The sequence below is a fragment of the Mustelus asterias genome, chromosome 26 (assembly GCF_964213995.1).
Source record: "Mustelus asterias chromosome 26, sMusAst1.hap1.1, whole genome shotgun sequence".
Classification (NCBI taxonomy): Eukaryota; Metazoa; Chordata; class Chondrichthyes; order Carcharhiniformes; family Triakidae; genus Mustelus; species Mustelus asterias.
This window is the reverse complement of record NC_135826.1, coordinates 9,525,611-9,539,807: the sequence shown is the minus strand read 5'-3', so window position 1 is coordinate 9,539,807 and position 14,197 is coordinate 9,525,611. Positions and strand designations below refer to the sequence as shown.

Here is a 14,197-nt window from a genome sequence, read left to right as displayed (position 1 = left end):
GAGAAAGTGGCTATCGTGTCATATGAGAACCTGGACTTTATAAATAGGCACGGAGTTCGAAAGCAAGGAGGTTACGATAAACCTTTTATAAAACATTGCTTCAGTCTCAACTTTGAGTAGTGTGCCCAATTCTGGAAACTGCAGTTTAGGAAGGAAATGCCAGCGCAGAAAAGGTCCAGGGGTGAGGGGCTTCCTGGATGGATTAAATAAGTTGGGTGTTGCTCTTATAGAAAGGAAAGTTGAGAGAAGATTCGAGAGCGGTGTTCAAAATCATGAGGTATCTGGACGGAGGAGATGGGAGAAACTGGTCACATCAGCTGGAGGGTTGAGAACTAAACTGCACTGATTTCTGGTGATTGATAAAAGATCCAATGACAACATGAGCAAAACTAGCACAGAGAGTGGTTGGGACCTGGACTGCACTACCCGAGAGTGTGGTGAAGGCGGTTAGCACTGCTGCCTCACAGGGCCAGTGACCCGGGTTCGATTCCGGCCCTGGGTGACATTTGCACATTCTCCCTGTGTCTGCGTGGGTTTCCTCCGGGTGCACCAGTTTCCTCCCACAGTCCAAAGATGTACGAGTTAGGTTGATTGGCTATCAGTAGATTCTTAATTCCAGATGTTTTTTATTGAATTCATCACCATCTGCTGTGGCGGGATTTGAACCCGGGTCCCCAGAACGTTAGCTGAGTTTCTGGATTAATAGTCTAGCGCTAATACCACTAGGCCATTGCCTCCCCATCATTGTATTTATTAGCTTTCATTTATTTATTAACACCAATCTCCAAGGAAGGGGAGAAACATTGTAACTGACTCTCTCTCTATTTAAGGGCCATATCATCCAGGAAGCACCAACTTGGAATCAAAAATTACTCCGTTCTGGGTTCTGCCTCCTCCAGAAGTAAGTGACTCATCTCACATCATGCTGTGTTCTACCGGGTCGCCTATTGTCAGAATCCTCAATAACATCACAACATTTGTCTGTAGCTGATGGAGTTAGCGAGCTGATCTGCCACCACTGTGTTCTGCCTATAATCTGTCTGTACTCTGAAGATGGGGCCTTGATTCATTCCTGAGCTCCAATAACTCAGTTCATTCTGGAGCTGTGGGAGATTCAACCCCACTCTTTTTTTTTAAAAAAAAAATTTTACTCCAACCTTCAAGTTACAAAGCCAAAGCTCAGAATGGACCGGGCAAATCCATTCCTTGCTTGCTCCAAAAACCGAACTAAAATTCCAGTTGAAACCAATTCATGGTCCCCACAAGGGAGACAAACGAGATCCAAGCTGACAAGATTAAGGCATTGCATCCCTAACTTGGGCTTGATCTGACAATTGGGCTGGAATTTTCCTGTCCTGCCTGCCACGGGAATTGTAGTGGGTCGGACATGGACTATGCAAAGGGTCCATTGACCTCAGGTGGGAGTTTCCAATCTTGGGGTGAACACAGCTGGAAAATCCCGCCTTTGAAAGGCTGTGAAGCGATTCAATCCCAGTTATTTTTGTGTGTTCTGCTGCTTAAGTCAAAAGATCTAAAGTGGAAATGTACAGCACCAGGTTATTATTAATCAGCACTATTAAATTAAACCTCTTTTGATTAATTTAAGTAGTTTTAGAGAACCATACAGAATCCTGTTCGCGCTCTCACTCACTGAGGCGAGTCAGTTACCACTGGATAACAAATTTTCCCTGCCTCTTTTTAAAGTTTTTTTAAAGTTCATTTATTATTGTCACAAGTAAGCTTACATTAACACTGCAATGAAGTTACTGTGAAAATCTCTGGAACTCCACCAAAGACTCGCCTGTAAAAGGAAAGTTGCGTGTGGGAAAATTGGAATACTTTTGAGGAAATGTAGTGGATGCTCGTATATGGATTCTTGAGAGAGGATTTTGCATTTGTATAGCACCTTGCAGGGCATCGCAAAGAAATGTAGTCACTGTTAAATTGAGGAAACGTGACAGTTAATTTATCCACGGGAAGGTTCCACAAATAGCAACGTGATGACAACCCAGATGAAATCTTTGTCATACTGGCTGAAGGATTAGTAGTAGCCAGGACCCTCAGAGCATTTTGTGCTCTTCTAACAAATCAATTGAGTCTTTTACATTCATCTGACAGGGCAGCCAAGGCCTTGTTTTAATTCCTCATCTCAAAGATGTCGCACTTGACAATCCAACACTCCCTCTGTATTGCATTGAGGTGTCAGTCTGGTGGTACACTACGGTAAAGTTACACTGCGATTAGAACGCGGGGACACTAGATAAAAGCTACAATACAACAATGCAAAGGGATACAATGTTTCCATGGTGACAGTGGTTAGCACTGCCGCCTCACAGCGCCAGAGACCTGGGTTCGATTTCAGCCTTGGCCCACTGTCTGGGTGGAGTTTGCACATTCTCCCCGTGTCTGCGTGGGTTTCCTCTGGGTGTTCCGGATTTCCTCCCACGCTCCAAAGACGTGCAGGTTTGGTGGATTGGCCATGCTAAATTGCCCCTTGGTATCCAAAGATGTGTAGAGTAAGGGGAAATGTGTGGAATTATGGGGATAGGGCAGGCAGTGGGCCTAGGTAAAACTTTCTGTTGGCGAGTCGGTGCGGACTTGATGGACTGAATGGCCTCCTTCTATGGGTTAGCTGTTTTTTAATCAAATCCAATAGATCTAGCACCCGTGGAAGTCCACGAAAGTTGGATTGTTGTAAATGCTCAACTGGTTTGTTGATGTCCTTCACGGAAGAGAACTTGTTGCCTCTTCCTGCTGTGACCTCCATGTGACTCCAGTCCAATGCTAAGCATTTGATTCTTAATGCCTTCGAGCCAATTAGTGATTGTCAGTCCACAACTGGCTGGCCACCATTGTCCACATTCAAAAAAAATCAAGCAATACAAAGGCTACAGAGGAATTTTACTAAGTTGGACAAGGAGACCAGCAAAACTGGGGCAAACTTTGGAACAAAGGCGATTAACGGGAGATAATGGTGTTCAAAATTGTAGAGGGTTGACTTGGAAATGGGGAAAATCATTGTCAGTGCTGTTTAGAAGTTTTCAGAACAGATAGAGGTTAGCAGATTATTTTTAATGCACAAAGTTATTGGTACATGGGATGTTCTACCAGAGACAACTGTGAAAGTGGAATTCTTAACAGCCATAAAGGAGTTGATGAGAAATATTTGAAAAAGGTCAAATTAAGTGTGGGTAGTGGGAATAATGAATAGCTTTTAGTGAGCCAGTGCAGACACTATGGGCCAAATAGCTTCATTCAGGTTGTAGCTTGGATTAGAGGTCAAAAGGTTAGGCTTCAAGTCCCATCTCAGGGTTTGGATCGTTTCTATACTGTGAGAGTACGCCATTGTTGGATGAATTGTTAGAATTCCTGCAGTACAGAAGGAAGCCATTCGGCCCATCGAGCCTGCACCCATCCAGGCCCTATCCCCGTAACCCCACGTATTTACCCTGCAAATCCCCCTGACGCTTAGAGGGCTTTTTAGCATGGCCAATCAACCTAACCTGCGCGTCTTTGGATTGTGGGAAGGAACTGGAATACCCGGAGGAAACTCACTCAGACTGGGGGAGAAAGTGCGAACTCCACACAGATAGTCACCCAGGCCAGAATTGAACCCGGGTCCCTGGCGGCTGTGAAGCAGCAGCGCTAGACACTGTGCCATTGTGCCGCCAAAACCTGCTGAAGCAAACCTGTTCAAATGAACATAAAAGTTTCTCTGGTATTATTTTCCCAACGTTTGCCTCCGGGGACAATACCATTAAAACAGATCTCATTTATCGCATTGCTGTTAGTGGAATCTGAGTGTGTAAACTGGCTGTCGGAATGATTGCTAAGTAAGCGACCCCGCTACAAAAGTACATAATTGGCTAAGAGTCATTCTGAGACATGCTAAGGGCATGAGCACGTGACGTTAATGTCAGGTCTTTCTATTCCTTGTATGCTCCGGGATAGAAATTCAGTTCCCTGATTTTGCCTTCACAAAGCAGTGATTGACATTCAGTTTGGGGCTGAGTGGTGGGATTATTTCAGCCCTTCCTGCGATGCATAAAGTCCGCCGTTTGCAATATTCCTGTGAGCAGCCGGGACATCTGAAACGGGCATGAGACTCTGTGTGCAAATCGGGATCCCGTGAAAATCCTACGGCCAGTGGGCCAAGTGGGTGTCCATTTGGCGCACGCAGCTCACTGGTGGTACGTATGTAAGCCCAGATTTGGTTCTGGAGTCGTGTCTGCAGGAACTGGTGGGCGCGCTGGCCACGTGCTTATTCAAGTGGAAGTTCTTGGCCAATGATTCCATTCTTGGGGAAGTGAATTGCAGGTGGACACTGGGTCAAGAAATGAGCAATTGTTAATGGAACATCGTAACATGACTGCGTACGTCACTTTGCCGCGTCGCTGTTGTAGTGGTGGACTGAAGGTTTGGCCATCTTATTGCCAATAGTCTAATAATGTCACCTCCATTTGTTCCTGGTTTGTGTATCCTCTCTGCTTTTAATGTTTTCTCGTCTCTTCTAGCAAAAGCCCAATGATTACGGCATTCCCATGGAGGTGGAGATGACCTACGTGCAGGATACATTTCTAACTTCTGACGTCCTACATGAAATGGTACCTCTATTTTCTTTTGGCTGCCGGACTTAAGATTTGTTTCACAAAATAAAAGTGTACCTTTTGCACGTTGAGAAATGTTTTCCAGTGTTTTTGCCTGGAGACTGAGAGTTGTAGTGTGACCCACTGGAATTAGAAGCGTGGTAGTCTATTACAAGCTGAATACCCGCTTAAGGCACGCGAGTAGTTTTATAATTTTATATTTCTCCCAAAGCGACTCCAGAAAGTGAATGTCGGCAGCAGGGTTCCATCTCCCAGTGGCTGTCCAGAGCATTTCAGCACGAAGCCCATACTTCTGGAGCCTCCTTAAAAATAATTTATCCACCTGCGTTTTGGTCTGCTTCCCATCCTCTCCCATCTCCTGCTCCATGTCCTCTGCTACAAGTGCCGTCTAAACAACAGCAATGGTAATAAATGGCGGGCATCAGGAGCCACCATTGGGAACCTCACTATCGGAATACTCTAATCTTTTTGACTTTTGATCAAAGCTAACACTTGAATGAAACATTGAGGAGTTAAGAAAAAAATACCAATAACAAATACATAGGTAAGTTTCAACAAATACTCCTGCGTAAGGAGAAAAATCTGGTGATAGGGTTACAACAAGAAGGCAGGAGAAAGGCAATGAGTGTCTTGCTTATTTGGAGAACTGGTGCAGCCACAATGGGCCGAATGGCCTCCTGTGTTATAACAATTCTGTCAAAAAAAACCTAACGCGGCTTCCTGAACTTTCAATAATGTCCCACCCAGTGGCCAGAACCCGCAAGTGCATGCAAACTCAAAAGCTGTTGTTAAAACCTCCTGCATTATCACACATCAGTTTTATTAGTGTCACAGTAGGCCCACATTAACAGTGCAATGGAGCTACGGTGAAACTCCCCCAGTCGCCACACTCTGGCGTCTGTTTGGGTACACTGAGGGAGAATTTAGCATGTCCAATGCACCTAATCAGCACTGTGGGAGGAAACCGGAGCACCCGGAGGAAACCCACGCAGACACAAGGAGAATGTGCAGACTCCGCACAGACAGTGACCCAAGCCGGGAATCGAACCCTGGTCCCTGGCGCTGTGAGGCAGCAGTGCTAACCACTGTGCCAGTGACAATGCTTAAAAATCTAAATCACGTGACAGCATGGATACGCCTCCCATTGAAACACCATTTCAAGACTGCTCAAAGAGAGGAGGGGAGGGATGGTGGGGTCGAACAGGGCAGGCGAGACCATTTTACTGATCTGTAGATTCTGTTAAAACTCTCTTGGCAGATGCTCCTGTTGGAATATTACAAAGCAGCTCCGGACATTGTGAAGTTCAACGACAAATGGAATGATGAGACAACATTTCTGGATAAAGTTAAGGTAAGTGGCTTTTCTCCTGTGAATATTCCTAATGCAGTTGAGGATCGCAGGTGATGCAGTTTTTTTATTAGTGTCACAAGTAGGCTTACATTCACACTGTAATGGAGTTACTGTGAAAATCCCCTAGTCGCCACACTCCGGCGCCTGTTCAGATACGCTGAGGGAGAATTTAGCACGGCCGATGCACCTAACCAGCACGTCTTTCAGACTGTGGGAGGAAACCCATGCAGGCGCGGAGACTACATGCAGATGCTGCACAGCGACCCAAGCCGGGAATCGAACCCGGGTCCCTGGCGCTGTGAGGCTAGGCGCTGTGAGGCTAACCACTGTGTCAGCAGGCTACATTGCTGTGTTTTGGTTTCCATGCGTACCCACAGACAAGCAAACAAAAGTAAGAAATATGAAATGAGAAACGGGATTTTGTATGCACGGAGGAGATACTCAGTAAGCACTCTCGGGCACGGGCTGTGTACCCACTGACGAGGTTTCCTGGAGCAATGGTTCCTCTCAGCTAACACAATGACTGTCCCATTGTTGAGGCTTGGCTTGCCAGTAACTTCAATCCATGGCATTTAAACAGCAATGTCCCCGGGGGCTTTGTGGGAGGCATTGGGAAATGCTACCAGTTTCTGCGATTTGCTGGCTCAGTTATATCTCAACTTAATTACTTGCTTTATTTCTTTGCATTAAAGGGATCCATGGCCAACAGAACCCCAAAGGACCAAACTTTTGTAAAAGTTCTGGAACACATTTATTACCAGCTGGGGGCCTGCAGCTAGCTGACCTTTGCTGCATTCTTAGCACCTCTGAAAAGGAACAAAGCTGGAAAAGAAAAAGTGAGAAGGAACTGAGAAAAGTGAATGTGGAAATTATTCAGGGTCAAATGGGAATGTGATTGTTTAGTGTTTTCTGTTTTGAATAGTTTTTGTGGTAGAAGTGGAAGCCTTGAGAATGGCTGAATGTGGACATCTGCTTCAGTTTGTAGACTGCTGGTGTCCTAGGTTCACCATAGAAAGCCGGTGGGAACGGCAAAATGTTAAATATTGACATTCTCGGAGATGCTACATTCGAGTAATGAACTGAAGAGTGGTTTTCGGGAGAGGTTTTAGTTTTCCCTTCTCCAGCGTCCTGGGTCCTGAACTCTCTCAAGCTTGCAGCATGAGCTGGAACCCTGTGGCTGAGTTGAAAGGAAAAGACCAGATCCCTGGTTTGAAAACATGCCATGGGGAATCTGGAAACGGGCCCACGATAACAACATCACAAAGCTACAAGGAGGTATCTTCACCGGATTAATTACTGAGGTCAGAATGTGACAGGGTTGATGCAATACCTGAAGTGATTCTGATTTGAAGACTCGCAGTCCTTTAGACACCTACACAGGCTTAACCTGAGACTTATTGATCTGACACTGTCAGAGAGTCTCAGCTTTCATCTCCTTTGCCCATGTTGGGGACCTCCACAAGGTGGGGAAACTACGGGAAGGACCAGCAATCCGTGTTACTGGGAACCCCAATGTGTGCGACCACATCACCCCTGCACCCCTAACGCCATGCGGTCTTGTTGCATTGAATTGCACCTTTTCCCCAATCCGAATTGGAATCTGCCTAAGACACATTGTTCATGGCACATAGGGAAGAGTTGTATTTAGAGCCAGTCTCCCCCTTTGATCCTGAGCAGAATAGTTGCTTCTTGTGTGTTGTGCTTCACACCCAGCTGAATATTGCTGTCAGTGGAAATTTAACATTGCTCCCTTGCCTCTTGTCCAGTGATGGGAAACAAAAGGGAATATCACTTAGACCATTCGTATATCAAGCAGGAGAAAGGGCCCAGTAAAACTACAGACCAATCTGGTTTCCCCTTTCCTACTAGCAGCTGTCAGGAAATCGCAATCCAGGGAATTTGAGGCACAGACCTATGTATAGTCAGCATTTGAAGCATTGCAGCGTAATCTTTAAATGAGACTCCCCTTGGGCCTATAGCAGAGTTAGTAAAAGAGGATTCACATTCATAAAGCTGGGATCTATCTATTCTCATACCTCATTGTCCAAGAACTTAAATATAGTAGTTCCAGGCTCAAATATCATGACTGGGTTCTGGAGAGCCAGAAACAAATGTGTGTAGGTCATTCGGGTCCTTACTGATGTGGACCATTAGATGATTCTTTTAAAAATAATATCTTGGGAGGTGCTATGTAAATAACTCACACGCTGTCATCATGTAGGGGGAAAAAAGTTACTTAAGTTTTACAAATGTTCAGCAAATCCTCCTACTGATGAACAAAACACCCTGAGGTCACCTTTGAAGTTTTGGTCGCTAGTTGGTTGTTATCTGTTGCTTGGATTAGCGAATCTCTGCGTGTGTTACAGAGATGAATAAACCAGAGGATCCCAGGATCCTTCAAGTTGTACCACTGACCATACCCGGGGTGGCAGTGAGTTGGCCTTAGTACTTGTGGGGGTAGAAAGTGGAAAATTCAGCCAGATGTTGAGTGCAGTGTGTGTGTGTGTTTGGGACGGTGGGGTGGGGGGGTAGTCACTTGGACAAGGCACTGGAGGGCGCACAGCAAAGGTGTCAGTGCCTTCTGAGGGTTGAGGGGTTAAACCAGCACTGATTCCATCGAAAATGGCAGTGGCCTCTGATGTTACCGTGAGATTTTCAAAGTGACTTTCTCGACCATTTCCAGTTGTCCTCATGGTGCTGAAACGTATCGATTACGATTGGAGCTCTTGAACAGACCATCAGCTCACTTGCTCTCCTTTTGAACTCAACTCTTAACTGTAAATTAATCTTCATGCACCCAACAGTATTCCTTGTAAAGCGAGAAAGAAAATAACTTTTCCCATTGCTCACCCACGCACCCTGAGAATTGGGTTATTAAAACCCTTTGGTCTCTATGAAGCCAGGGTTTAATAGGCAGAGATTGCTTGTATTCCAGGAATCCAATCTCCAGCATCTGTGCCTCGCACCAGAAGCAGCATTGAGTGTGGCCACCAGGTGGCACTGGTGCAGCCAGCTGGTTCTGTTCTCCTTTGCCTGCATTTCCCACAGAGGGAAATCAAACGAACTTGCCTGTACTTCAGCAAATGTGATATTACAATTATATTACACAGTTCTGGCCCAAAGCGGAGAAAGAGAATCTGGCAGTTTATTACCTGACCGAAACTACTTTTGCCAATAAGGCTGCTGCTGCTGTTCTGGGTGGGTTAGATTTGTAATCATTAAAAGATCTTCTGCAAAATGTTGAATGCAGTATTATCAAAATTCCCTTTGCCGTATGTCAACATGGGAAGATCAACTGGTTAGCACCCATGGCAGAAAGTAGCACAAATACATGTCTAGGGGTGGCACAGTGGTTAGCACTGCTGCCTCACAGCGCCAGGGACCCGGGTTCAATTTCAGCCTTGGGTGACTGTCAGTGTGGAGTCTGCACGTTCTCCCTGTGTCTGCGTGGGTTTCTTCCGGGTGCTCCAGTTTCCTCCCACAGTCCAAAGGTGTGCAGGTTAGGTTGATTGGCCATGCTAAATTCTCCCTTAGTGTCAGGGGGATTAGCAGGGTAAATATGTGAGGTTACAGGAATAGGGCCTGGGTGGGATTGTGGTCGGTGCAGGCTGGATGGGCCGAATGACCTCCTTCTGCACTGTAGGATTCTATGAAAACATACGAATGGCACCCTTGAGGGAGAAAGGGCCCTGAAATAAGGGCATAGCATAGCCTTTAGTTGGAACTAGTGATCCTTTTATTCCCTGTTCCACTGTTAGTGCTATCATTATGGATCATATTGGTAGCAATTGGACAGTGATTGAATACGTCCTCCCGAATGGATGAAACAATGCATTATATATGCCAGAATAGTTCCAGTAGGTAAGGCAAGAGTGTGCATTAACAAATTTACCCAAATCATGTGATATCAGCATCCCACCAGTTCAAGTTTTCCCCACCAACAGTGAACAATCCGTGTGCCATGATTAAAAATGACTTCTTCTGCAAAACCGTCTGTGACACTCGAAAGTTGCAGGAATGTATAAAAGAGGAAACAAAAGGGTCATTTCAAGGTTCAGAGAAACCACTATGCCAATAGAAAGTAAATTAATTTGACTTTTAAAACAAAACTTATTTAAAACCACGAATGATCTCTCATTGATTGATGTGTTAAGAGCAATTAGCCTCTAACTGACTTCAGAAAAGAACAGCAATTGCACCTTGTGACCTGAAGAGCAGGAGGGGGACGCGATCATGGCTTTATGAGTAGCAGAATGATGTGTTTTTGGTAGTATAGTACTGCTATCCTTAGCAGTACATCTTCTGATTTACTGTCAAGGACCCAGTATGGGATTTCCCCGAGTTGTTCAGAGATTTCACTGACTCTCCCGTCCATTATTCTTCACCAGAATCCTAGCTCTGAATTTCCATCTTTATCAACTTTGGCCAACACAAGGCATCAACTTCCAGACACCTTCCCGAGACTGTGGAAAAGTACCGTTTACCTGCAAAATGCTTTAACTATTGGAATTCTTGTCTGATAGCATATGCATTGTATGTTGTGACTACACATGTCACAAGGGTCCGACCATCAGTGATTATATTTTTATATGAATTTCTCATAGCACTTTAGAGAAGAGTTGCCAGTTTGTTTGGAGGGGGGGGGGGCGTTTCGCAATCATTGCAAATGTCCGCATCATATAAACCAGGTATTTAGTTTGATTCACTTATCTATTTAGAGTTAATAGATTTTAGCTGGGTGGAGACATGGTTGCAACAGTGATTGGCCTCTGAGCCAGGGAAAGGAAAATGCAACCAGGGTACCCAGTCTGTGGCTTAACCCCTGCTAGAATATTTGTGTGCAGAAGTTGGGTCTCACCATTCCAGGGACCCGGGTTCGATTCTGGCCTTGGGTGACTGTCTGTGTGGAGTTTGCACGTTCTCCCCATGTCTCCGGGTGCTCCAGTTTCGTCCCACAGTCCAAAGATGTGCAGGTTAGGTGGATTGGCTATGCTAAATTGCCCCTTAGTGTCCATAGATGTGTAGGTTAGGTGGATTAGCCATGATAAATGTGCAGGGTTATGGGCGTAGGTAGGGCAGGGGGTGGGCCTGGGTAGGATGCTCTTTTGGGTAGTTGGTGCAGACTCGATAGGCTGGTTGACTTCCTCCTGCTCTGTAGAGATTCTATGATTGGGATTGACTTTGATGCCATGCATGCGTAATTGTTCTGCCACCACTTGCTGTCTAAATGTATAGAGGAATAGCCGGTACTGGAATGGCTTCAACGGTCTGGGAACATGAAGGGGACAACATTTCCAGATTTTAAAAAAATCAAACTTTTACCTTCAACTCTCATTGGGTTGAATGTGACTCTCAGGCAATCTCAAGTTAACTAGAACAGATACACAAGCACAATGTCTCAAATCCGACTATCCGAAAACCGGCCATATTTATAAGCTGTCGTGCATGATTTTAAATTTTTATGAAACGAATAAAATAACTTGTCAGTTTGCTCAGCTAGGTACTGCATTGGCACAGTGGTGTGCCAGGCCATTGGCTCCACACTGCCAGTCTATTCCTGTGCTCAGAGTGCCCTGAGCAACCCTCGTACCTCACCTGGCCTGAACCACCTGATCTGAAAACTGGCAAGTTCTAAAATCTGGCACGGATTCTGCCCTCAGGTTGCCCGTTTTGAGATGCTCCACTTGTACAAGCAAATTCGGGTTTGCTTTTCGTAACAGAACTTATTTTAATATTTTTGATCAGTTTTATTTTTCTACTTGATTCTTTGTTTTACTTTCATTGGAGTATAGTCTGCGGGTTGTAGACTGTAAATTGGATCACTCAGATTTGTATTATTGTTTGTCTGTCTCTGCACTCCTGCTGTTTCTGCCTTGCTGATGGAGAATTCTATCAATGTTCTAACAGTGAGACCTGGAACTGCTAGCTTCATTCTCAAGTGTCACAGCCACCAGCACTCAGGTACTTGGCTGAAGACACTTCTTTCCAGCTTTTCCCGATAGCTTGGTGAATAAACTGGTGCATAGTCTTGGTTGGGGCAGCAATAGTAGAGACACTACCACCTCTCTGGAATAGGGAGGGAGACTGGCAAGAGAAACAGGTATTCATACTGTCCTCACCTACTATTGAATTTTCCCATGTCAGTCTCAGCACTGGTGCCTGGCGTAGGTGAAGCATGGTAACTTATGAGATATTGGAGGGATTTTTGTGGTTCTAGAGTTCAGTGAGAATTGGCATTTGTGGCCATGGAAGTGAGAACATCTTGTGACTGAGGTCAAGTCTCAACGTTATCACGTTTCAGCAACTGAAAATGGAGGTGGTTTACTCATAGCTTGGGTAAGAACAACCTCAGCCATATATTGCATCAGGTGCCAGAGTTGTCTAACTATAATTTCAGGTGGAACAAAAACAGAAAAATGCTGGAAAATCTCAGTAGGTCTGACAGCATCTGTGGAGAGAGAATTGAGCCAACATTTCATCTGACGAATGGTCATTCAGACTCGAAACGTTGGCTCTATTCTCTCCCCACAGATGCTGTCAGACCGGTTGAGATTTTTCAGCATTTTTCTGTTTTTGTTTGATTCCAGCATCCGCAGTATTTTGCATTAATAATCAACAATATAACTAAACGCTCCAGGTTTCTCCTTGACTAATCCTAACAGAATGATGCAGATGAGAAACAAAATACAAAAAGAGCTAACTGCAACCCTAAGAGTGCAGTGGCTGTTTGTGGGATAGTATGGATACTCGAGATGTCTCTTTTATACATGCACACGATATTTATAACACTCGAATCGTGTCTGTAGCCCAGACTGACATAATAAAATGCCTGCTCTGGCAACTAGCTGTGTAAGGCCTCCCTTTGAAATGTGTTTTGTGGCAGGGGGGGGTGCAGCAGTTAATGTGGACCGGATCAGTGTACAGAAAAATCCCTCAAGACGCACTAATCTGCCACGCTCACTCAGAGGCCACTGGAGACTGGTATGAAATTACTGGTGCAGTAAAAGAATTGAGGTTTGACTAAATATCAATGATATAAATAATGCTGACACTAAGTTTCTCCCCCCCCACCCCAGCACCAGGCTGCCTCACCTTTAATGAGCATGTAGAGGTTACAAAGGTCACTGTCTGCATTGGGTGCATTACTGAATTGTGCAGTGTCTTGAAGGAGCGCTGGGCCTATTTAAACATAATCTTTATAAATTGTGGCAGAAACAGGATGATATAGCTTCTTGTTACTGACGAGACCAAGTGAATTTACTGTAAAAGAGCTGTAAATATTCAATTTTATGAATTGCAATTGTTGAAAAAAAAACTCAGATGTAGACACTTTTTAAATCTAAAATATAATTTTTAAGTTTTAGTTTTTATTAATAAAATGGATTTGAAAATCTGAACTTGAATTGTATTTGTTTTCTAACACTGCATTGTCCAGTCTGATGTACCTAGAGATCAGGAAACTCTTATGACACTGTGTCCTACACAACTCTCTTGACTAGAGGGGGCAACACTGAATACGATCTTGCATAAGAGCTTATTATTTTCCCTCTGAATTGAAAATTTGGATCTGATCCAGTTGACTCTCCAGTTAGTAATTTTTTCCAGCTGTCTTTCCTGATTCCTGGAAACTAATGGGAGGCAAGTGCATTCAGCTAGACGTTCCAACTTGCAATATGTGCAGGGGCCCTGATGTGTTCCAGTTTCCCTCCCGAGAGAGTGGCTTTTACACATGTGGAAGGTTTGAACTTCCACACAGTAGATCTTAAAAATTGAGTCTTGTGACTGAAGCTCCAATTGTGGTTTACAAATGATGATCTGGTTAGTAAATTAACTGTCCAGCACGAAACTGACCCGTAAGATCTCAGGACTGTACAGAGCTAAACATCCAACAGGCCTTGCTTGAGGAATGTAGACATGTAGGGCTATAATTAAAAATGTTTGGCAGCCTTCAATCTTGAGACAATGGTTTGCGCTTTGGTGGCTAACTCTGTATAAGTATCCCATGGTGTAACTCAGGAATTTGTTCTGGCATGACAGTCTCTGACACACTTGCTGCAGAGGAAGACAGTGGACTGAGAAGGTGCAGCAGCCTCTTTTCGCTGGGGCCCTCTTCTGGGCAGCTGAGCTTTTTGGTACCAGTCACCGAATTCGATTCCCAGCTCGAGTCACTCTCTGGGCAAAATTTATATCTTCTCCCTGTGTCTGGGTGGGTTTCCTCCCTCAGACCGAAAGATGTGCT

At 44.8% G+C, this 14,197-nt stretch overlaps 1 protein-coding gene across 2 annotated transcripts in view; it reads left to right on the top strand.

Moving 5' to 3' along the window:
• Window positions 1-13,347, top strand: part of mpnd (MPN domain containing) — a 52,973-nt gene extending 39,626 nt beyond the window's left edge. For both annotated transcript variants that reach the window (XM_078198141.1, XM_078198142.1), the window contains exons 10-13: window positions 831-901; window positions 4,515-4,604; window positions 5,866-5,958; window positions 6,651-13,347. In XM_078198141.1, the coding sequence (XP_078054267.1) occupies window positions 831-901; window positions 4,515-4,604; window positions 5,866-5,958; window positions 6,651-6,737 (341 nt within the window). In that variant the 3' untranslated portion in view covers window positions 6,738-13,347. The remainder of the gene's footprint in view (window positions 1-830; window positions 902-4,514; window positions 4,605-5,865; window positions 5,959-6,650) is intronic.
• The last annotated feature ends 850 nt before the right edge of the window (window positions 13,348-14,197 follow it).